General features: G+C 37.4%; 1 protein-coding gene across 12 annotated transcripts in view; it reads right to left on the reverse strand.

Moving 5' to 3' along the window:
- The window catches only part of spri (sprint), a 1,202,745-nt gene that overhangs the window by 123,238 nt on the left and 1,052,705 nt on the right, over window positions 1-26,802 (reverse strand). For all 12 annotated transcript variants that reach the window (XM_067781444.1, XM_067781448.1, XM_067781447.1 and 9 more), the window contains one exon: window positions 26,326-26,529. In XM_067781444.1, coding sequence (XP_067637545.1) covers window positions 26,326-26,529 — 204 coding nt within the window. The remainder of the gene's footprint in view (window positions 1-26,325; window positions 26,530-26,802) is intronic.

Here is a 26,802-nt window from a genome sequence, read left to right on the forward strand (position 1 = left end):
TGGCTCATAACTCTCAAGAGAGAAGAGTAAAGGCTCATGATAAGCATACTAACTGGACACTTCCTTCTATCGTCACATGCTTATAACTTAGGTCTCGCCAGTAACAGCAGATGTGGGAAGTGCGAGCCGAAAAAAGAAACTGTTGAGCACGTTCTGTATTAATGTCCTGTGCTCGCCAGGTCAAGGCTCCAGCTATAAGGGGCGGCAAAGTTACCAGATATCGAAGCTGGGTCATAGAAAACTTCTAGTATTTGCCAAGGGGTGTGTAGCACAGCCCTTCAGGTTGCCAGCGCAATATATAGCTTCTCCAAACCTAATTGTCAACCTCACCTATCCGCGGCGATTCCTGTTTCACTAACAGACGAGGCTCTGCCGACCCCAAGCTCCTCATGGAACTTGGGGGTGGGGAGGGAGGGGATGGCCTGAAGGTTTAATGTGGCCACATAAATCGTTCCCGAGATGGTCGGGCTAGCACCTTAATGGTGCTGTGGTACCGGAGCGTACCGGATCTGTATCCGGCAAAGGACCATCACATCTATAACACTCCCCAAAGCCTTCGGGGAGCAACCTTATCGCTACAACAACAACAACAACAACAGTATTTGCCAAGAAGACAGAGTTGTTCTATAATATTAGTTCTGGCACCTGATTGGGGTTCTTCCGTTTGCTCGTCAAACAAATTCTGTAACATTATGGACACATTCAGTCTGTGTGAGGTCTTTGTGGACCGGCCAGTTCAACATAACCTAACCAAACCTACCTAGTCTTTATCAGGTGAAAATTTTATCATTTTGCTTTAAAAAAAAAATCATACTTTCTATTAAGAGCTTAGAAGGGAAAAATTGTTTACCTCGAACAAGCTATGTCTCGAAAAACACCTTATGAAACACCCTGCAATATGAGTCACCCTGTTATATGCAAAACCTATGCGCGAATACGTGCAATTAATCTCGTTTACAACTGTGCGAACTTCAAGCTTACTTTCATAGATCCGCGTTGCGGAGTAAGGGGTTGGCGTGTGGCAGCAATATCATCATCATTACCGTCCATAGACTCGAATTTGTTTGCTATGGCTGAATATGACTGAAGGTCGCGGGATGTACTTTGTTCGAATGGTATTGGTTGCGGTAATTGCTGTTACAGCAACAGTGGTCATGGCAACCGTAAACAACAATAAAGGCAATATAGCTTTTGTTCATATTGTCCGCTCGACTCGTCTCTGTCCAGTCAAGCAAATGGACCGAGACGGCCATCAAATGCCATCAATCATAATAGGCAGCATGTGTGTTGGAGTAGACAGAAAAAAAAAAAACCAAAACAACAAACGCATACATATCAAATTTACATGTAAATACCGTTATGCTATTTAAGCAACAACTTAGCGAACAATAAGCTTTTTCTGGCATTTTTTTCTTGATTTTTGCAACGGTTGATTTTGCAGGCAAAAAAAAAAAAAAAAAAACGAAAGAGAACCAAAGTAAACCTAAGCTGCAAAAACGTTTAACGATAAACAGCAAAAAATTGTACGTCGCTGCAAGCATATTTGTATCAGTGATGCACAAGTTTGGCAGAGTTCCTAAAATACATACAAAAGGTTTGTCTGGCTAGAAAATCAATTGGGGGCAATTTTTGGGCAAGAAAAGTCCGCGAGAGTAGCGTAACTCTTATATTTCACTTTAAAGCTAGCTGCACTTAGAGCTGTGAGAGCCAAAGAGCTTCGTAAAACGCTCGTGTGCATCTCTGATATACTGGCATACGATTCGGTTAAACAAATTTTCCTTGGCTAGCTTCATTCAAGTATGAAATTTTGTCTACTTGCTATTAAGTAGCGCTGTGAATCGCTAGCCATTGCGAGAATGGACGTGCTAGTCACCATATCGCGCAATATCTTAATAAGTAGCAGCTGACACATACATTAGTGGCGCCACCATTGTTTCGCTGATATCTGCTGGCGGCAAAGTGCAGCTCAAGAGTCATTAGTACGGCATACCGCAGGCACTTTATGATTGATAAGGACATATGTGGTCAGGAGATATCACACATCGAAAACTACTTATATTGGTTTGGATCAGATTTGGGTAGTACAGGAAGCTTCCATTGAAAGCTGCGGCTCATTCGTGGTTATTATCATGGCTAAGCGCATCCCAATATTTGCTCCCTTCCTCCTGCCTATGTTTGAGCGGCTAGCTCCACAGAAGAAAGAAATGCGCATTAAGGTTCAGATAGACCGATAGATTATTGCGAGGCAATGCACTGCCTGTAGATCTATTGTACCCTTATTCTCCTCAAAGCACCTGATGGAAGCGAAGCTTCCTGAGGAAATCCGCGATCATGCTCAGCTTTCGAGAGTGTGTTTGCTTACTTTTTTTTCTCGCGATGGCATTGCGCTCGAGACGAATGTGTTTTGCAGTCTTATTCTTGCTGTCGCAGAACCGACAGCAGTTATAAGATTATATGCCTAGTTTGTGCATGAGACTACTTAGTTTTCAGTGAGATTGACTGCTAAAATTTAATTAATTTATGGGAGGTTCATCATGACTCTATATCGCTTTGTGTTATATCCACCTACAGCCGGAGTCCTGGGACTCCACCCCATTGTTGTTCCCTGAGGCGTGCCTCTTCCTGCCTGAATTTTTCCCTTATGGTGTGAGACCATATCGCCATGATGGACTCGGCCACTACCTTCCTAGACACACCGTCTCCTTTCTCGTTTCAAAAACAATCTTTCAGTAGTCCGGTATCCGAGCCAACAAATGATGTTATTAGCCCATAAACGATCCTAAATCTTCACGCACTCAAGCATTGTTGATGATCTAATCTCACTAACGACATCGCATTGAGTGCGGTCTGACTGTCGCTGAATATAATGATTCTCTCATTTGCGTCCCGTCGTTGTAGGTTGATATCTTAGCTCTAGGGCCGTGGATTTCCGTACCGATGCTCTCTGGTGCCAATGTGTGCCAGCTCTATACTAAAACACTTTTTAAACCTAATCTGCTTCCTGGTGTCATCTCGAGAAGCTGGATAAGTAGGGTTTGTTCTTTTACTATTTTTATATTTCGGGACTGTATCACTTTACAATACGACTTATTGGGTCATTGTGATACCAATGGTCACAGCTCTTGTCGTAGCTTCATAGAAAGTCTATACAACTGAACCACCGTGTTTGTATGGTTTAGTGTTGTATGTCCGAATTTCTTCAGAGTCGAGGTCTGCTAGGGAATCGAAAAAGCGTTGATTAAAGAATCAGTCGTTAGTGAGAACGGAAGTCTTAAAACCTTTCTAATACATACTTTTCCAAGCGGCTCTACAGGTTTCACACAGTGGCTCCAGACCAAATAGCAAGCTGAGAGACAGACCCACAAAGTGATTCAATCCGACATTCACTTTCACTATCAAGAAGGCAAAAAATAAAAAAAAATAAAAAAAAAATGGCGCGATTGATCACCGAGAATATTTAGGCCGAGCTTCTTTTCCGATTTGCGTCGTGCAGAAAGACAGATGGTTTTCGACTTTTCCACTAACAAGCTTTTCATGGCAAAAATACAACCGAAGTGTTTGCCAAACCAATGCCAAGAGGTGTACCTGCTTAGAAAAACCTTACTGCTGCTTTGCCAGGAACATGAGCCCAGGACATTCGGCGACCGCTCAGGAAGTAAAATACTAGCTATTTTATCGGTTAGACATATGGCCCTGTGAGCTCTCGGGTCAGCGAAGAAAGCACCTACTTTGATTGGCCAGTGTTAATAGCGTGCCATGGATATGGCAAGTTAACATAGAGTATCCGAGATTTGGATGCCGGGGTATGCTAGGGAAAATATACAGGCGTCAAATCGTCCGTCACTGCTTTCGCGAGCGTAACAATAGGTGGAAGAATGTGGCTATCATAAAAAAAAAAACCTTTGAGCAATTGGCGTTCACGCGACATGGATGGTACTGAAACAAAAAACCTCAATTCACAGCCACAATTTTTCAGGTGCGTAGGAGTCTGTGGAGCCCAGCCCACTACCGAAAGTAAGCAGAATTAAATATATTGAAACTCCTTTTCGAGAGCCTCCTAGAGCTCAAGAGTTTTAGGCCTTAGGACCTTCTGAAATGTATAAGCGAAGCGGGGGAAGGACTTATTGGAATGAGTCTCTCAGCTTTTGAATATACATACGCTAGTTTTTGTATAATATTTTTTAATGGTTAATGGACGAGCTATGGCATCAGGCAGGATACGCTATCGCCACATCAACCAACCAACCACGGTATGCTTTTAGAAAAAGAGTATTGTGCTGGCAACCTGAAAGGGTTGCGCTACACAACCCCTTGAATCTATTTGATATTTTAGTCGCCTCCTACGACAGGCATACCTACCGCGGATATATTCTACCCCCGCAGGGGTCCTTATTGTGAGTCAAAACCTTAAATGAGAAATGTCTGAACGATGACTTTGGTTACAGCAGCATTGAAAAGAATGAAGTTATAAAGCCCATTAACCGTTGCACCTAAAGGCATGCCTCGGTATTTAATGAGTTTATGTTTACGATCCCACCCCTCCCGTTAGATTTCTTCTCTCCTTATATGGACATGTGTAGTCATATGGGTACTATTCAGTGACTACCAAGCTTTATAAAAACCAGAAAATGTAAATACTTGTAAATTCTTTCATGCTCCTATACCCTCGTGTATGTGACATTCCGTTAAAAGGTAAGCACAAAATTATGTCCGGGTCTGAAAAAAAAGAATACGAAATAAACGCTTTCTGCTCAGTCTGGCAAAATAAAATTGCTGATGATGCATTAAAAGTGTTGACAACAACAGCAACCGCAGCAGAACAAAACAACAATAAAAGCAAAAAATAAAAAATTGCACAACTACAACATACAACAATACAAAACCAACAACTGTAATTATCACTGTGGCAACATTGATTTCGTACGGCTTTTGTAATATTCGTTTCATTGTCCAATAGCTCATTGAGGCCGATGAATTCTATGTAAAAGAAATATTACGCATGTTTGTATGTATGTGTGCGTATAAGGAATAGTAGTGGGAGATACTCGTACAACTGTATGGCACATCGGTATGACATTCTCAACGAGTATGGCGCATTGTTGTTTTGTGGACAGAGATTTAATTGATGTACCAATAGACAGGATATTTCATTAAACACATTTTGTTGGCATTCGTTTAATTCAATTGAGTTTCAGATGACATTCACAAACACATATGCATCAGTGTAAAGCAGAGAAATTGAAGTGCGCATTATACAAGTTTATACTTTGCTTCCTAGACTTTAAAAACTGCAATGAATCAGAGCTTAGAGATAAATAAGTAAAAATTCTATCTATAACTATAAGCTTTCATAACGTCATTTCTACTATATTGAAAAACCTAAGACAGTTCAGATTGCCTGAGTTTTCAATCAGTAGCTCTCCCTGGAGGCAAGGATATAGAACAGTAATGAAAAACTTCCGTCCATCAGAAGATAGGCGAGGAAAACATGAGATGCATTGCGGGTGTTCTCTTTGCCACCCAACCACTGAGAGAGGATGGCCACGTCAACGAAGAACAACGGAACCATTTCACGAAGAAACCTACCTGCACAGCAAGAAACCTAGATAAGCCAGAGGGCCTTATGAAACACTCTCGGAGGCAATTAGGTTAGCTGTAATTATCTGCCCAGAACTTTTGTTGCACAGGTACAACAAATGTCTCTCGAAGCAAGAATTTTCCTCACCAGGGCAAATGTATACGCAGCACTGCATCGTCTTTCTGCACATTATGTATGCTGGATACCGCAGGAAAACTGATGAAGAGCCTCTTAAACAACGCCTCACGAGACCAATAGAGGATGTGCGAGGACTGTCTAATTGATAGCATGGCTTACGGAGTGGTCACTCTACATAGCCGCCATTGTTTTTGTTGTTGTTGTAGCGATAAAGGCACTCCCTGAAGGTTTTGGGGAATGCTATCCATGTTGAAGGTTTTGTGGAGTGTTATCCATGTTGATGGTCCTTTGCCGGATAAAGATCCGGTACGTTCTGGTAACAATCACCAACAAGGTACAAGCCCGACAACCTCGGGAACGATTTCATATGACCACTTTGAACCTTCTAGGCCATCTCGCAACCCACCCTCTAGTTCCAAGCGGAACTGGGGGTCGCCAGAGCCTCCCCTGCTAAAGAAGGAGGATTCGCCACGGAAAGTGAGGTTGGCAGTTGGATTGGAAAAGCTATAAATTGCGCTGGAAATCCACTGAGAAGGTTTCGCTGCACAACACCTTGAATCACTTGGGTATTTTGGTTTCCTCTTGCGACAGGCATACCTGCCTCGTGTATGTCCTGAGCCCCCTAACCCGCTGCGGGCTATACGCCATTGCAGAAGCGATGAACGCAACAGCAACAACGTTATTGCGATTTTTTACTTACCAATTTCACATCTATACAATCGTTAGCTCCCTTTAGTATCACCGAATAAGCTGGAGTCTGGTCATTTCCTCCTCTTAGCTTATTAGCATATACGTTTATATTTCTTATTTTCTCTTCCTGTACAACAGCTTTTCGAATACATGGCTTTCTAGAACTTCCCTCTTCTCTCCGCTTTGCAGAATTTGAGGTTTGGTTCCTGTCATTCTGGCTAGTTTGCTTCCTGGTTCTGGGACTGGGGCATTTGCCTTCCGCCTACTGCCTCTTAAAAGCAGGCTTTGTGAGGTTAAGCCGATCGCTGCCTCTTGCCTCTCGGCAGATTGTTGCAGCTTAAGTTTTACAATAAAAAATTATAATTTAGATACATCTCCTCATGGAAAAGAAAAAACGAAAACATTTTTATAGAAATATATCAGCACTCTGATGTTTGCGAGTTTACATTCTCTGTACTATTTATTTATTAAACGTATTACATAATTTTGTGACAGCATTTGATTTATAACAAGACTTATGAACATCCCGTAACTTTTTTTATATATAACAAAGCAGTTTTTCCATCAGATAAATCTGCATATAACTTTGGCGAATCAACGAAATAAGATCCTGCTACAGCACAAAGAGCTCCGTTCACAACGCCCGGTGCTCCAGAATCTACTTCACTTGTTGAACCAAATCCACAAATCTTTAGTTCCCTTTCCCCATAGAAATAAGAATTACAACAGCTCATAGTTCCTATGGTTTCGACAGTAGAACGGATATTATCACTAATTCCAAATCGTGAATACCATCCACTAACTTGCATTGGCATGCCTGGTTCTAATACAGTTTTGCAAAGTTCTATTGTTCCTACTTTAGAATTTTGTTTAAAGGGGGGGTTCACTTTAATTATACCTATATCCGCATCCATGCTTTCATAATAAACAGAATAACCCTTATCGCGAACTTGCCGTTGCCCCTTTTGAAATAAACTGTTTGCACCAGCTTTAACTGTGATCTTTTTCTGTTCTCCTATGCTCAGGCATTCTAAAGCTGTAACCACGAATTCCATGGTGACCAGTGAACCAACGCAAGCATATTTTTCGTCATGAAATATTGCCACTACATATGATTTATCCTTTTTATTCACTGAATTGCTAGAACTGCCACCTCCAGCGCGAAAATCCGCATTCGCATAGGTCAAAACGAAGCTAAGCGCGACCAACAGAAGCACGAAATAATTTCTTAAACACATTTTAGATTATGACTTTTTGAGAAGCTTTTTAAATATTAAGTAAATCAAGATAAGTTTTGTGGGCGCTATTTATACATTAGTGGATTGTGTGAATAACAAATAAGTAGAAACTTCTAGATTCAGGAAATGGGCACAAAGCAAATATTTGGCTGTTTTGAAAAAAAAAAAAAAAAACATTTCCATGTCATTTGTCTCTATATTTGCACAGCTTAATTTTGCTATCGAATTGAGAAAGGCCACGTGATATAATGTTTGTATTTTTAATGAATAAACACAGAAAACTACAAAAGGTACACTAATTAGTTTTATCTGTTTCCAAACTGCTAATTTGTATATTTTATACCGCCAAAAACCAGAGTTGGGAGTAGTCCACCAAGTTTTGAGCAGCAAAATTGCTCGAAGTTAAGTGGGCTGACATAAGCAAGATCCTCATTGGTTGTGGACTTAAACGTATGTTCATTCTTCCCATATTCGTAAAATTTAGTGACTTCTATAGCAATTTCACACAGAGTGTGAATGAATTAATTAGCCAAATTTTCTACATTAAAGCCCTTAATAAACCCAATGTTCCATACAAAATACAAATTCTTTATTATCTTATCGAGTGCCTGATGGATTTAAAAATTTAGACGGTTTTCTGGGCGTTATTTATACATTAGTGGATTGTGTGAATAAAGAATAAGTAGAAACTTCGAGATTCAGGAAATGGGCACAAATCAAATATTTGGCTGTTTTCAAAAGAAAATTTCCTTGTGATTTGTCTCTATATTTGCACAGCTTAATTTTGCTATTGAATTGAGAAAGGCCATGTGATATAATATTTGTATTTTTAATGAATAAACACAGAAAACTACAAAAGGTACACTAATTAGTTTTATCTGTTTCCAAACTGCTAATTTGTATATTTTATACCGCCAAAAACCAGAGTTCGGAGCAGTGCACCAAGTTTTGAGCAGCAAAATTGCTCGAAGTTAAGTGGGCTGACATAAGCAAGATCCTCATTGGTTGTGGACTTAAACGTATGTTCATTCTTCCCATATTCGTAAAATTTAGTGACTTCTATAGCAATTTCACACAGAGTGTGAATGAATTAATTAGCCAAATTTTCTACATTAAAGCCCTTAATAAACCCAATGTTCCATACAAAATACAAATTCTTTATTATCTTATCGAGTGCCTGATGGATTTAAAAATTTAGACGGTTTTCTGGGCGTTATTTATACATTAGTGGATTGTGTGAATAAAGAATAAGTAGAAACTTCGAGATTCAGGAAATGGGCACAAATCAAATATTTGGCTGTTTTCAAAAGAAAATTTCCTTGTGATTTGTCTCTATATTTGCACAGCTTAATTTTGCTATTGAATTGAGAAAGGCCATGTGATATAATATTTGTATTTTTAATGAATAAACACAGAAAACTACAAAAGGTACACTAATTAGTTTTATCTGTTTCCAAACTGCTAATTTGTATATTTTATACCGCCAAAAACCAGAGTTCGGAGCAGTGCACCAAGTTTTGAGCAGCAAAATTGCTCGAAGTTAAGTGGGCTGACATAAGCAAGATCCTCATTGGTTGTGGACTTAAACGTATGTTCATTCTTCCCATATTCGTAAAATTTAGTGACTTCTATAGCAATTTCACACAGAGTGTGAATGAATTAATTAGCCAAATTTTCTACATTAAAGCCCTTAATAAACCCAATGTTCCATACAAAATACAAATTCTTTATTATCTTATCGAGTGCCTGATGGATTTAAAAATTTAGACGGTTTTCTGGGCGTTATTTATACATTAGTGGATTGTGTGAATAAAGAATAAGTAGAAACTTCGAGATTCAGGAAATGGGCACAAATCAAATATTTGGCTGTTTTCAAAAGAAAATTTCCTTGTGATTTGTCTCTATATTTGCACAGCTTAATTTTGCTATTGAATTGAGAAAGGCCATGTGATATAATATTTGTATTTTTAATGAATAAACACAGAAAACTACAAAAGGTACACTAATTAGTTTTATCTGTTTCCAAACTGCTAATTTGTATATTTTATACCGCCAAAAACCAGAGTTGGGAGCAGTCCACCAAGTTTTGAGCAGCAAAATTGCTCGAAGTTAAGTGGGCTGACATAAGCAAGATCCTCATTGGTTGTGGACTTAAACGTATGTTCATTCTTCCCATATTCGTAAAATTTAGTGACTTCTATAGCAATTTCACACAGAGTGTGAATGAATTAATTAGCCAAATTTTCTACATTAAAGCCCTTAATAAACCCAATGTTCCATACAAAATACAAATTCTTTATTATCTTATCGAGTGCCTGATGGATTTAAAAATTTAGACGGTTTTCTGGGCGTTATTTATACATTAGTGGATTGTGTGAATAAAGAATAAGTAGAAACTTCGAGATTCAGGAAATGGGCACAAATCAAATATTTGGCTGTTTTCAAAAGAAAATTTCCTTGTGATTTGTCTCTATATTTGCACAGCTTAATTTTGCTATTGAATTGAGAAAGGCCATGTGATATAATATTTGTATTTTTAATGAATAAACACAGAAAACTACAAAAGGTACACTAATTAGTTTTACCTGTTTCCAAACTGCTAATTTGTATATTTTATACCGCCAAAAACCAGAGTTCGGAGCAGTGCACCAAGTTTTGAGCAGCAAAATTGCTCGAAGTTAAGTGGGCTGACATAAGCAAGATCCTCATTGGTTGTGGACTTAAACGTATGTTCATTTTTCCCATATTCGTAAAATTTAGTGACTTCTATAGCAATTTCACACAGAGTGTGAATGAATTAATTAGCCAAATTTTCTACATTAAAGCCCTTAATAAACCCAATGTTCCATACAAAATACAAATTCTTTATTATCTTATCGAGTGCCTGATGGATTTAAAAATTTAGGCGGTTTTCTGGGCGTTATTTATACATTAGTGGATTGTGTGAATAAAGAATAAGTAGAAACTTCGAGATTCAGGAAATGGGCACAAATCAAATATTTGGCTGTTTTCAAAAGAAAATTTCCTTGTGATTTGTCTCTATATTTGCACAGCTTAATTTTGCTATTGAATTGAGAAAGCCCATGTGATATAATATTTGTATTTTTAATGAATAAACACAGAAAACTACAAAAGGTACACTAATTAGTTTTATCTGTTTCCAAACTGCTAATTTGTATATTTTATACCGCCAAAAACCAGAGTTGGGAGTAGTCCACCAAGTTTTGAGCAGCAAAATTGCTCGAAGTTAAGTGGGCTGACATAAGCAAGATCCTCATTGGTTGTGGACTTAAACGTATGTTCATTCTTCCCATATTCGTAAAATTTAGTGACTTCTATAGCAATTTCACACAGAGTGTGAATGAATTAATTAGCCAAATTTTCTACATTAAAGCCCTTAATAAACCCAATGTTCCATACAAAATACAAATTCTTTATTATCTTATCGAGTGCCTGATGGATTTAAAAATTTAGACGGTTTTCTGGGCGTTATTTATACATTAGTGGATTGTGTGAATAAAGAATAAGTAGAAACTTCGAGATTCAGGAAATGGGCACAAATCAAATATTTGGCTGTTTTCAAAAGAAAATTTCCTTGCGATTTGTCTCTATATTTGCACAGCTTAATTTTGCTATTGAATTGAGAAAGGCCATGTGATATAATATTTGTATTTTTAATGAATAAACACAGAAAACTACAAAAGGTACACTAATTAGTTTTATCTGTTTCCAAACTGCTAATTTGTATATTTTATACCGCCAAAAACCAGAGTTGGGAGCAGTCCACCAAGTTTTGAGCAGCAAAATTGCTCGAAGTTAAGTGGGCTGACATAAGCAAGATCCTCATTGGTTGTGGACTTAAACGTATGTTCATTCTTCCCATATTCGTAAAATTTAGTGACTTCTATAGCAATTTCACACAGAGTGTGAATGAATTAATTAGCCAAATTTTCTACATTAAAGCCCTTAATAAACCCAATGTTCCATACAAAATACAAATTCTTTATTATCTTATCGAGTGCCTGATGGATTTAAAAATTTAGACGGTTTTCTGGGCGTTATTTATACATTAGTGGATTGTGTGAATAAAGAATAAGTAGAAACTTCGAGATTCAGGAAATGGGCACAAATCAAATATTTGGCTGTTTTCAAAAGAAAATTTCCTTGTGATTTGTCTCTATATTTGCACAGCTTAATTTTGCTATTGAATTGAGAAAGCCCATGTGATATAATATTTGTATTTTTAATGAATAAACACAGAAAACTACAAAAGGTACACTAATTAGTTTTATCTGTTTCCAAACTGCTAATTTGTATATTTTATACCGCCAAAAACCAGAGTTGGGAGTAGTCCACCAAGTTTTGAGCAGCAAAATTGCTCGAAGTTAAGTGGGCTGACATAAGCAAGATCCTCATTGGTTGTGGACTTAAACGTATGTTCATTCTTCCCATATTCGTAAAATTTAGTGACTTCTATAGCAATTTCACACAGAGTGTGAATGAATTAATTAGCCAAATTTTCTACATTAAAGCCCTTAATAAACCCAATGTTCCATACAAAATACAAATTCTTTATTATCTTATCGAGTGCCTGATGGATTTAAAAATTTAGACGGTTTTCTGGGCGTTATTTATACATTAGTGGATTGTGTGAATAAAGAATAAGTAGAAACTTCGAGATTCAGGAAATGGGCACAAATCAAATATTTGGCTGTTTTCAAAAGAAAATTTCCTTGCGATTTGTCTCTGTATTTGCACAGCTTAATTTTGCTATTGAATTGAGAAAGGCCATGTGATATAATATTTGTATTTTTAATGAATAAACACAGAAAACTACAAAAGGTACACTAATTAGTTTTATCTGTTTCCAAACTGCTAATTTGTATATTTTATACCGCCAAAAACCAGAGTTGGGAGCAGTCCACCAAGTTTTGAGCAGCAAAATTGCTCGAAGTTAAGTGGGCTGACATAAGCAAGATCCTCATTGGTTGTGGACTTAAACGTATGTTCATTTTTCCCATATTCGTAAAATTTAGTGACTTCTATAGCAATTTCACACAGAGTGTGAATGAATTAGTTAGCCAAATTTTCTACATTAAAGCCCTTAATAAACCCAATGTTCCATACAAAATACAAATTCTTTATTATCTTATCGAGTGCCTGATGGATTTAAAAATTTAGACGGTTTTCTGGGCGTTATTTATACATTAGTGGATTGTGTGAATAAAGAATAAGTAGAAACTTCGAGATTCAGGAAATGGGCACAAATCAAATATTTGGCTGTTTTCAAAAGAAAATTTCCTTGTGATTTGTCTCTATATTTGCACAGCTTAATTTTGCTATTGAATTGAGAAAGGCCATGTGATATAATATTTGTATTTTTAATGAATAAACACAGAAAACTACAAAAGGTACACTAATTAGTTTTATCTGTTTCAAAACTGCTAATTTGTATATTTTATACCGCCAAAAAACCAGAGTTGGGAGCAGTGAACCAAGTTTTGAGCAGCAAAATTGCTCGAAGTTAAGTGGGCTGACATAAGCAAGATCCTCATTGGTTGTGGACTTAAACGTATGTCCATTTTTCCCATATTCGTAAAATTTAGTGACTTCTATAGCAATTTCACACAGAGTGTGAATGAATTAATTAGCCAAATTTTCTACATTAAAGCCCTTAATAAACCCAATGTTCCATACAAAATACAAATTCTTTATTATCTTATCGAGTGCCTGATGGATTTAAAAATTTAGACGGTTTTCTGGGCGTTATTTATACATTAGTGGATTGTGTGAATAAAGAATAAGTAGAAACTTCGAGATTCAGGAAATGGGCACAAATCAAATATTTGGCTGTTTTCAAAAGAAAATTTCCTTGTGATTTGTCTCTATATTTGCACAGCTTAATTTTGCTATTGAATTGAGAAAGCCCATGTGATATAATATTTGTATTTTTAATGAATAAACACAGAAAACTACAAAAGGTACACTAATTAGTTTTATCTGTTTCAAAACTGCTAATTTGTATATTTTATACCGCCAAAAAACCAGAGTTGGGAGCAGTGAACCAAGTTTTGAGCAGCAAAATTGCTCGAAGTTAAGTGGGCTGACATAAGCAAGATCCTCATTGGTTGTGGACTTAAACGTATGTTCATTTTTCCCATATTCGTAAAATTTAGTGACTTCTATAGCAATTTCACACAGAGTGTGAATGAATTAGTTAGCCAAATTTTCTACATTAAAGCCCTTAATAAACCCAATGTTCCATACAAAATACAAATTCTTTATTATCTTATCGAGTGCCTGATGGATTTAAAAATTTAGACGGTTTTCTGGGCGTTATTTATACATTAGTGGATTGTGTGAATAAAGAATAAGTAGAAACTTCGAGATTCAGGAAATGGGCACAAATCAAATATTTGGCTGTTTTCAAAAGAAAATTTCCTTGTGATTTGTCTCTATATTTGCACAGCTTAATTTTGCTATTGAATTGAGAAAGCCCATGTGATATAATATTTGTATTTTTAATGAATAAACACAGAAAACTACAAAAGGTACACTAATTAGTTTTATCTGTTTCAAAACTGCTAATTTGTATATTTTATACCGCCAAAAAACCAGAGTTGGGAGCAGTGAACCAAGTTTTGAGCAGCAAAATTGCTCGAAGTTAAGTGGGCTGACATAATCAAGGTCCTCATTGGTTGTGGACTTAAACGTATGTTCATTTTTCCCATATTCGTAAAATTTAGTGACTTCTATAGCAATTTCACACAGAGTGTGAATGAATTAATTAGCCAAATTTTCTACATTAAAGCCCTTAATAAACCCAATGTTCCATACAAAATACAAATTCTTTATTATCTTATCGAGTGCCTGATGGATTTAAAAATTTAGACGGTTTTCTGGGCGTTATTTATACATTAGTGGATTGTGTGAATAAAGAATAAGTAGAAACTTCGAGATTCAGGAAATGGGCACAAATCAAATATTTGGCTGTTTTCAAAAGAAAATTTCCTTGTGATTTGTCTCTATATTTGCACAGCTTAATTTTGCTATTGAATTGAGAAAGGCCATGTGATATAATATTTGTATTTTTAATGAATAAACACAGAAAACTACAAAAGGTACACTAATTAGTTTTATCTGTTTCAAAACTGCTAATTTGTATATTTTATACCGCCAAAAAACCAGAGTTGGGAGCAGTGAACCAAGTTTTGAGCAGCAAAATTGCTCGAAGTTAAGTGGGCTGACATAAGCAAGATCCTCATTGGTTGTGGACTTAAACGTATGTCCATTTTTCCCATATTCGTAAAATTTAGTGACTTCTATAGCAATTTCACACAGAGTGTGAATGAATTAATTAGCCAAATTTTCTACATTAAAGCCCTTAATAAACCCAATGTTCCATACAAAATACAAATTCTTTATTATCTTATCGAGTGCCTGATGGATTTAAAAATTTAGACGGTTTTCTGGGCGTTATTTATACATTAGTGGATTGTGTGAATAAAGAATAAGTAGAAACTTCGAGATTCAGGAAATGGGCACAAATCAAATATTTGGCTGTTTTCAAAAGAAAATTTCCTTGTGATTTGTCTCTATATTTGCACAGCTTAATTTTGCTATTGAATTGAGAAAGCCCATGTGATATAATATTTGTATTTTTAATGAATAAACACAGAAAACTACAAAAGGTACACTAATTAGTTTTATCTGTTTCAAAACTGCTAATTTGTATATTTTATACCGCCAAAAAACCAGAGTTGGGAGCAGTGAACCAAGTTTTGAGCAGCAAAATTGCTCGAAGTTAAGTGGGCTGACATAAGCAAGATCCTCATTGGTTGTGGACTTAAACGTATGTTCATTTTTCCCATATTCGTAAAATTTAGTGACTTCTATAGCAATTTCGCACAGAGTGTGAATGAATTAATTAGCCAAATTTTCTACATTAAAGCCCTTAATAAACCCAATGTTCCATACAAAATACAAATTCTTTATTATCTTATCGAGTGCCTGATGGATTTAAAAATTTAGACGGTTTTCTGGGCGTTATTTATACATTAGTGGATTGTGTGAATAAAGAATAAGTAGAAACTTCGAGATTCAGGAAATGGGCACAAATCAAATATTTGGCTGTTTTCAAAAGAAAATTTCCTTGTGATTTGTCTCTATATTTGCACAGCTTAATTTTGCTATTGAATTGAGAAAGGCCATGTGATATAATATTTGTATTTTTAATGAATAAACACAGAAAACTACAAAAGGTACACTAATTAGTTTTATCTGTTTCCAAACTGCTAATTTGTATATTTTATACCGCCAAAAACCAGAGTTGGGAGCAGTCCACCAAGTTTTGAGCAGCAAAATTGCTCGAAGTTAAGTGGGCTGACATAAGCAAGATCCTCATTGGTTGTGGACTTAAACGTATGTTCATTTTTCCCATATTCGTAAAATTTAGTGACTTCTATAGCAATTTCACACAGAGTGTGAATGAATTAATTAGCCAAATTTTCTACATTAAAGCCCTTAATAAACCCAATGTTCCATACAAAATACAAATTCTTTATTATCTTATCGAGTGCCTGATGGATTTAAAAATTTAGACGGTTTTCTGGGCGTTATTTATACATTAGTGGATTGTGTGAATAAAGAATAAGTAGAAACTTCGAGATTCAGGAAATGGGCACAAATCAAATATTTGGCTGTTTTCAAAAGAAAATTTCCTTGTGATTTGTCTCTATATTTGCACAGCTTAATTTTGCTATTGAATTGAGAAAGCCCATGTGATATAATATTTGTATTTTTAATGAATAAACACAGAAAACTACAAAAGGTACACTAATTAGTTTTATCTGTTTCAAAACTGCTAATTTGTATATTTTATACCGCCAAAAAACCAGAGTTGGGAGTAGTCCACCAAGTTTTGAGCAGCAAAATTGCTCGAAGTTAAGTGAGCTGACATAATCAAGGTCCTCTGTTAAGTGTTAATAAGACGTTCATTGGTTGTGGACTTTATTTATTTATTATTTAAAATTATAGTCGACTCAAAAACAAAGCGGTCGACTGCTAAGAATAATAGATTCAATTACAAGAAAAGAACGTACATAAACTTACAAGCCAAGAATTAAAGTAAATTATATATAATTCTACGCATTACAATTTCAATTATAATATACAGGAAGTAGCAATGTTATTTAAGTATTTATATAAGTGTGCCCAGTGGGGGCCTTCGTGAGGAGCTCAGAAGGGAGCTTACGCGAGGTGCTCAGAAAGGAGCCGGATGCCCAGTAGGGGGAACACGCGAAATGCATGCAACAAGGTTAATAGCTAATTATTTATTTACTTCGTTTAAAATATCAGGCCAAACACAAGAGTATGGCAGTATGTAAAGCAGCAAATGAACATTCGAAGCTAATACAGTTGTAGAGTACTGTCTTGTTTCTTCTTAATTATGCAGGTTGAAGAACCCATGTTCTGTTCTTTATGGAAGAAATAATGCCGTCATATTAAATTAGCTTGTATCTCTTAGATTAGATAGGCAAACATTGCATTACGTATAGTGGCAAAAGTACATTCGAGACTGATACAGCTATACAAGTTATTGTAGTAGTGCGCGCACCAGATAAGAAGAGGATTATTTTTAGCAAATTTTAGACAACATAGGGGTAAATAAAAGGGAACGTGGTGTCTGGATACTCTAGAGGGAACCGCGAAAAACAATAGCCTGAGAAGGTCCGCAGTATCAATTTCACCAATAATGAGTTTATGGATGAACAATACCCCCAGTAATATTCTCCGATTTTCCAGAGAGGGTAAGCTAATAAGAAGAAGTCTACTTCTGTATGGAGGAAGGTGCAGACTAGAGTCCCAATTATGGCCACGCAATGCAAATATCAAAAATTGCTTTTGAACTGACTCAAGACACTTTATATGCTTTTGAGAAACAGTGCACCAAACGCGTGAGCAGTACTCGATTATTGGACGAACCAGCGATGAACCTTATACTAATTTCACACAGACGGCTTATTGAATAATAAAGGCAATTTTCTACATTAAGACGCTTATTGAGCTCAATCTTCCCTACAAAATTCGAATCTATTATTATTTCATTAGTAGCTAATCGAATGCCTAATGAAGTCAAAAGCACAATGCAACTCTGTTGGCAGCGTTCCGCTTCCGTTTCCGTTTCTTAATTTTCAAAGCAAATGTCATTGTCTGCATGGCGGAACGATACAAGGTGGCCGCATCGAACAGCTGATTATAACCTTTTTTATTTGATTTGATACATCAACTACCGGCGCAGTACGATTTTGACATTTGTCCATCGAATTTACAAGTACATGGAATTTTTTTTGTTTGTAGGTATGTCACCATGCTCCCACCTTGTATCGTTCCGTCATGATTATCTGTCTCATCCTTCATACTAATCGAGCAGTTACTTCTGTGTGAAAGCAAAAAATTTACGATTTCATTAGCAGGTGAAATGAGATCATTAAGTTTCTGTGTGAAAACAGTATTAGGGAGGTACGGATCATCGAACTCTTTAGCCCATATTTTAACAAATCCAAGTACACCCAACGCTTGGTTGGCAATAGATTAAATATGCGTGTTAAAATTCAATTTCGGATCAAAAGGGACACCTAGATCATTTGCAATAGATATACGCTCCAAAGGCGTACCATCCATTACATAAGGGTTCAATACTGGCTTCACTCGGCGAAATGTCATATGCTTATATTTAGAGCAATTTAAAACTAGTAAATTTGTTGTGCAACAACATTGGAACGAGTCCAAGTCGGCCTGAAGAAGATCCAAGGAACTCAAATCGGTAGGACAGTAAGTGTAACAAGGTTTTACATCCTCCGCATACATTATAGTAGGGGAATATAATATTATCTGTGGCAAGTCATTTATGAATAGGGTAAAGAGCAAAGGGTCTAGATGACTTCCCTGGGGTACACCGGAGGAAATTCCGAACGCTTCCGATAGATTACACTTGAACAGGACTTTTTGGGTCCAGTTAGAAAGATAGCTTTTCAGCCACACTAATAGATGAAACGGAAAGCCCAGTAAATCAAGCTTATGAATAAGTACATGAACCAATAAACAGATCCCGCATTAGAAAATGAGAGAGCAAAAAAATCATAGTTGGCTGGGAAATAAATTTCTCGGCGTGACGTCACGCTTTTGACAACATGTTTTATTGCTGACGTAGTGTTCAGACTTTATTCCAATTGGAGTATTTTGCTCCGCTCTTGCCTCCTACTACATTTTTTATCTTAAAAGTTTATTTGGGTCGGGTTGAAAACTAAATAATATTACTACCTAATATCTTTTGGTTGAAGTTTTCAATGCATATATACGTATGAAAAGCTGATTGTTTACAAGTGACGATTGGACGAAATGATTGTTCGTGTCTTGAGACATGTTTGTTCACATTTTTCGTATGGAATCAGAATAGAAGGAGTAAAATGCAAACAAAAAATATGTCCGGACGCGCTCTGTAAATCCTGCCTAAATTCAACAACTGCTCTCCTTGATTTTTATATAAAAAAAAAAAAAAATGAAGTACGTTGAGTCAGTGAGGTCAGCTAACCCTGTTTTGCGATAAGAGTCGCCAATTGGCACCAAGCGAGGTCAAAGCTTCTTTCAACTGTCTTTCCAAACTCAGTGAAGGTATTCTGTTTCCTATGTTTACAAACTGCCGGAGCGTATTCGTTCCTCCGCATAGCATGACCTAGCTAGCGAAGCTTTCTGTTTTTATTGGCTGCACAATCGTCATATCTGCGAAAAGCTCATATAGCTCACCATTATACCTCCTCGATACTCGCCGTAGACATCACGGATAGGATTATAAATCCTCCGGAGAACTTTTCTCTCGAATACTCCAAGAGCCATCTCATCTTCTCTCGACACCTTTTATCATTCCGAGCCATATATCAGGACAGTTATGATGAGTGACTTATAGAGCGAGAATTTTGTTCGTCGAGAAAGGACTTTACTTTTCAATTGCTTAAAGAAGCACTTGTTGGCAAGAGTTATTCTCCGTTTGATTTCTAGGCCGACATTGTTTTTGCTTTTAATGCTGCTTCCCAAATAGACGAAATCCTTCACAGTCTCCAATTTTGAATCCGCCAACAGTGACGTGGCTACAAAGGCCACGCTGACAGCAAATACTTCATCTTGTCCACATTTACTGCTTTTTTTGTTTTTTATCTTATACCAGATCATCGCCTCCATGTTTGAACAGCCCGGCGGTATCCCGTCATTACTTGGCACCTTGTGATTTTTTAGCCGTAATATTGCCATTTTCACTTTGCTAAAGTTGGATGCCGGAGCGTTTTTTCGTCATCGGCAATCGGGGTATCGGGTTCGTCTTCCCGCACACTCTGTACGTCAGTTACCAGGCCGCCATTATCATTCCTACAGAAATCTGCCCCGGTCTTGAAACCTTCTGTCATTAAAAGAGTATAAAAAATTTATGATAAACCAAAAATAATAATAATTTTTTTCGCGATATATATCCGGGGAGATAGAGCCCACTTTTCTCCCAGAATGTTGTGTGCCAATGGGAGCATTATTTGGTAATCCTACACGTTTTAGGCCGACTCCATGTGCATCTGATAAGGCAGATAACTTTTTTGCTGAGAAACTTTTCATGACGAAAACACAATCGAAGGGATTGCCAAGCCACCAAATCAATTTGATGTTAGTTGTTCGCCCGCTTTCAAATAGGAAAAAAATATACTCCGAAAATTTTATTTTTACTCCGCCGTAGTCGTTTACTCAGGTAACAGTTTTAAATACACCGAACACTGGTAGCGAAATATAAGAGAAATGTAGTAAATCGAAAAACTTCAAAAGCGCTACGTCATCAAACTTTTTTTCAAATTCGATTACAAATACAACAATTCCGGAATGCGGGATCTTTGCTGATTTGTTTATGGAATAAGTAACTCATGGTTGACGGTATTGAATGCTTTGCTGAAGTCCGCGAAGAAAACATCCGTTTGCTTGTTCACTAAAAATCCTTCCATAACTATAGAGGTGAATACAAGCAAAATTGTAGTGGTTGAACTTTGACGAATCAAACGGTTTTGGCATGGAGATAAAAGGGAAGAACACTGATATTGAAGTTGACTGGTAACAATCTGTTCAAAAACTTTAGGAATGGCTGAAAGTTTAGCAATACCCCTGTAGTTCTCAACTTTTGCCCTACAACCTTTTTTATGCAGGGGGATAATACAAGACTGTTTCCAAAGTGGCGGAAATGACGCAGCTCATACATGTTTTCAGCGCAGTACTTAAGCACACAACTAGGAATACCATCTGGTCCCGGAGAAAAGGTGGGCAATATCAATAGCAGGATTCACAATGGAATTCGAGCTATCTAAGCGATACGGGTATTGACCGGAATGAAAACCACTGGAGGAATAGGTGGACTTAAAGAACTCTGAAAATAATTCTGCAATATCGTCATCAGTGCAAGTTTTTTACACCCACAGGTAAATGAGGAGGGATACCCAGAAGTTTTCCGCTTTGAATTTACGAAACTGTAAAACTTTTTTGGGTTTTTAAAAAATGGAGCTTTACAACAACTTAAGTAATCTTTATAACAAAGCTGATTAAGACGGTGAAATTTAGAACGAGCTATTAGATATTTAGAGAGGTCTGCAGATGCTCCAGATTTCTCGAATCTCTTATAAAGCCTAGATTTAATGTTATTAAGTCTGATTAGTTGCCTTGAAAACCAAGGGGGCTTATTCGAACACAGGGTATAGCGAGTAGGGCTGCAGGTATCAAAGAAACGTCTGTTCATCCTTCACATATTCGTAATATTTACATGTCTCATTTCATTTGCTATTGTTTGTTTTGTTAATTGATTGTAATTTGTGCAAATATTTCTGCAAATTGCGTATATATTTCATGTGTATGTATGATGCATATAAACAATTGTGGACATTGGATTTATTTTTTCTATTAACGCTTTTTCATTTGTTTTATGGTCAGCTATTTTTTCATTAACGAAGGAACGGAAATACCGTGAAAGAGAAAAATGTCCTTTGTCGAGAAAGGGGAAAATACTCTATGTTATTAATCTAACAACTCACACTGGATCTGGAATTAAGGGCCAGTTATATATAACGCCGTGAAAATTTGAATCGCAGTCATCCACATTCACAGTCACCACTGTATAATAACAAAAATTTCACAAAGGCATTCAGCTTTACGGTCACTCACTGAAGTGAATGACTGCTCTTATATGATAGAAACTTTGGTTCACACGAGACAAAAATGACTCGTTGCGTTATACATAACTTTCCCCCTAAATGGCGCTCAATTCCTATTACTATGCATAACCAACTGAATTTTGTGCTAAAATGAACCGTCAAAGAAGTTCCAACAGCCGGTTGTGAGTAGACCTGGCAGAGCCTTGAGAAATAACGTGATTTGTGACTGCGATTTCACAGTCGCTGCAAAGTTTTAGCTTGGCTGTGACTGAACAGTAATGGAATAGCAATAAATATGATATAAACACAGTTCGCAATCACGTTTAAAAGTAGTCATAATCACTCATCAAATCAGTGTTCCCGCTACAATAATGTAAAACAAACAATTAAAGCTATTCGCCACCAGATGTTGCTCTAAATTGTTATCTACTGCTGTATTTCGCAGTCGCAATTTAGTGCAACAATTACCGGTACTAAGTCGCTGTTCCAATTACTGGCTCATTATATCACGAGAGCTGTGATTGGTTCTGTGATTACCATTGTAGGTAAGCGCGTGTGGTAACGAGATGCAGCTGCTGTCACAGTAAGACAGTCACGGCGATTTCTTCCAATTGGTCGCCGCATACTACTGTGATTTTCAGTCACTGTGACAAAATCAATGTCACATGATTATTTGCCCGCTCTTGCTATGAGTGCCGGGTTTCAATAAGGCCAAATATAAAATAACTAAAGTTTTTCCAAACTAGTTCCCTTCACCACATCTTTAATGCAGCTGTAGGTCAGCGGAACTCCTAAACATGTTATCCTTTATTTTATATACAAGCCGAGCTTCCTCTGTTGTTGTAGCGATTAGGTTACTCCCCGAAGGCTTTGGGGAGCGTTATCGATGTGATGGTCCTTTGTCGGATACATATCCGATACGCTCCGGTAACACAGCACCATTAAGGTACTGGCCCGACCATCTCGGGAACGATTTATATGGCCACATTAAACCTTCAGGCCATCCCTCCCTCCCCACCCCAAGTTCCATGAGGAGATTCGCCGCTCGAAGGTGAGGTTGACAATTGGGTTGGAGAAGCTATATATTGCGCTACACAACCCCTTGAATCCCCTTCCTCTGTCCTTACCTCGACTTCCAAAAGTTAATATACTGTTTGTGCCTTCATACATACAGAACCTCGATCGGCTCTAACTGCAGCCCACATAAGAAATTTCATCCAGTAGAGCTCTATGCTTCGGAGATTTCGGAGTTAAGAGACTAGACAAGAGAAGTATACAACAGTGGGAGTAGCACATATTTCGCTGTTGTTGTTGTTGTAACTTTAAGCGTACCCTTCGAAGATCTAGAGGACTGCTGCTTATGAATACAGGGTGTTCTCGCACATACATTTGATATGTTTTGGTACTAGAACCTTACACGATTAGCTCGATTTCGTGGGAACGGCACAAACGGGACGCGTTGCTTGTAAGTTCTCTAACAGCGTTGTAGAGTCAACAGTACAGTTGACAGCTGGAGATGGTCATATCCGCTGCTTAGCAATTGCCAACAATTAAAGCAATTATACTTGATATTCTATGGCATATTCCCTTAGAGCTTCCTAATATGGCCCTGAAGATATATAGGCGCTGCACTGTAACCACTCCAGTGAAATATCCACCCTAAGAAATTCCTAAAATATCATCTTATGAACTTCGTGCATAGCTTACGAAGAAGTGACTGTAAGTAGAAAAGAATACCTAAGAATAGGAGTGGCGGTTTCCTGATAAGTAATTAAACGTTTTTTTTTCTATCGATCACCATTTCCGACATTCATCATCATCATTATCAATTGGCGCTTAACAGCCTATGCGATTTTGGCCGTTTAGTAACAAGTCACGCCAGCTTTCCCTGAATCGATATAAGTGACGCCGATTGGGACCACCAAAGGGAGATCAGGTATACCTTCACCTGCCTCCCTCATTTCAGCGGAGGTCTACCTTTTCCTCTGCTTCCGAGCTGCGGTATCGATTGATATACTTTCTTGGCCGGAGTGTTCGTGCATTCGCATAACATGACTTTGATAACCAAGTCTTTTGGCTTTTATTCGCTGCACTATCTCCATATCTGCGTAAAGTACATATAGGTCATTAAACCTCCTTCGATACTCGCAGTCGGCGTCACAGATAGGACTCCAAGAGCCATCTCAACTTCTATCGACACCGTCCATGATTCCGAGCCATACATCAGGACAGGATAGGCAACTTTTAGAGCGTGATTTTTGTTCGACTTTACTCAGTATCAAGAAGCACTTATTGGCAAAATTAATTTATATTCATCAACAGTAGCATGGCACAAGTCGTGAATGCGCTGAGTATTTCTTGAATGACAGCAAGTACTTCATCTTATCCTCATTTATAGTAAGTCCACTATTTTTTGCTCCAGAGAAGATCGAACTTACGCCGAGTTTGTTAACTCAAAAAATAGGAATAGTAATTGTACGCTCTAATAAAAGATTGTGCCATCATGGTTCAGTTCCGCTGCTTGAATTATCTTTTCCAGTATAAAGTTTAGGAAACCCCACGTTAGCTTCGAGTGGCGTGGATAGTTCTTTCCCTGTTCTTACGAGCGTAGTGGTGTTGCTCAACGTAATTTGGCAGAGCCTCATTAACTTTGCAGGGAACTTAAATTCAGACACAGAAGTATGCAAGCAACTTCTTTCCGCGCGGACAAAGGCTGCTTTCAAGTCGACAAATAGATCGTGGGTGTCGATCCTCCTATCGTGAGAGGATCGAGCGCATCGTGAAGATCTGGTTGATGTTAAATTTATCAGGTCTGAAACCGCACTGATGGAGTCCAACGCGCTAGAAAGAACCTTATAAGCGATATTAAGTAGGCCGGTTCCTCGGTAATTGAAGCAGTTTGGGGCATCGCCTTTCTTGTGGTTTCCGCAGTTCATTTCTTCGTCATAGTCGGGTGTCGCAACGTGTTTTCCGTCATCGGCAATTATGGTATCGGATTCGTTTTCTCCCTCGTTAGCGGTATTTTTCGATCAATATCAGAATCTAAAATTGAATATACTTTCTCTAACAAAGCTCACTGTAAAATTTTTGCAACGCTTTGGGAATTTTTTTAGCTAATGTTAATTGGGTATATATTTTGTGTCGGCCCACTCACTGGAGCTACTTAAAATGTATCTATCAAATTACCATAAAGTGTGGAGTGTGAGCAATTACTAATAATCCCTTTTTGTTTAAAATTCAAATTTCACTAAATTTGTTTGCAAATATTTTTAAATAAATCCCTTTATAAACTGTAAACAAAGAGCTTTGCGGCATTTTCTGCTTCTGACAGCTTGTCATAATTTGTTGTGGCATTTCCTGTTATTTTATTTTTTTGTACTTATTGATATTGCCTCAAGCGAGTATAGTTTGTTTTTAATATTGTAGCTCAATGTAAAAAAAGTTCATTAATTGTTGCTATTTTTTTTGTTGCGCAACAAAGCCGCACGAACTAATTTGCCTTTGTGCTTTGTGGCCGACGCCAATATTTGGTCTACGCGGCAACTCGTTAATAAATTTTCAACAAAAAATTTTGCTGCCAAAAAAAAGTCGTTTTTGAAGCTTTTGTGAGCTTCAGCAGCCGTTCTTTGCTAGCAGCAGCTGCAATATCCATACTCCTAAAAGTCCTTTGACATTTTTTCAATACTTTTTTATACCTTTCATGAAAATGAAATGGTATATTAACTTTGTCACGATTCTTAAAATTGTAAGTCCTTAAAGGGAAATAGATAGACCCACCAATAATTATACCAAAATGATCAGGATGAAGAGCTGAGTTGATTTAGCCATGCCCGTCTGTCTGTTTAATGCAAGCTAGGCCGTCAATTTCTGAGATATCTTGATAAAATTTCGCGAGTGGGTATATTTGTGTGTCCGATTAGACATTTGTCGGAACCGGCCTGATCGGACCACTATAGCATATATCCCCCCACCGATTTTTCAGAAAAGTGGATTTTTGTCATATCTTCCTCAATTTATCAGATTGAAGCTTCAAATTTCACCAAATGCTTACGTATATACCATATATTGTTGTCTGCAAAAATGGATGAGATCGGTCGTATATATAGCACATGTCACCTACAACCGATTGTTCAGATAAGAAACTTTTCGAAATTTCACAGCCGAAGACAGTCCCATCTCACTTATTTTTAGCTCATTTTGCATTTTTACTCATATTTTGCAGCAAAATCAGGTGCAGCATGCCATCGATTTTTCCGTTTGAACTTTCGAAAGCCTACATATTTCCACGCCCTTTGTAATACAAAAGTATTTGGCTAATTAAAAATTGTTTTGCAGTTTCCGTTTTTTGTTGTTTTTTATTTGGTATGCTTCACTTTTTCGTAGCTTCAATATTACAGCGCTTGAAGCACATATGAGTTTCAATTGTTTTCGTTTTTTTTTTCAATCGACTTACCCCCTCTTCTTTGCCTTGTAGAAAATGCACTGCACCCGAACGTTGTATGCCGGGTAAAAACCATACAGGATGTGTCAACAACAGCCGTTCCATCAAACCCAAATCGCAGGGTGGGCATTCATCGCTGCCGCGTGATGTTTCGCTTGAGGTTTCGCCTTCGGCCAAAATGCCACCATCCGAACTGGAGACCAGAGATGTACGTGACTGGAAAGATGAAGAGTAAGCAAATAAATGAAAAGCTGTGGGTGAGCGCAAAATTTGTTAGTAAGTGGAATTTACTTAAGTAGTATTTTATGTAATTCTAATGTAATAAGTGGTCTTCTTAAAAAAAGGATATATAAAAAAAATATGTTTTGAAGGCAAGGAAACACACGTATATATATAATAATCCTTATTGTGGCTTAAAGTATTATGAAGAATATTAGCTAAAGTGGATTAATACTTTAAAGCTATTTAAGAACAGGAAATCACCCTAAA

Source organism: Eurosta solidaginis, chromosome 4 (assembly GCF_040869045.1).
Source record: "Eurosta solidaginis isolate ZX-2024a chromosome 4, ASM4086904v1, whole genome shotgun sequence".
Lineage (NCBI taxonomy): Eukaryota > Metazoa > Arthropoda > Insecta > Diptera > Tephritidae > Eurosta > Eurosta solidaginis.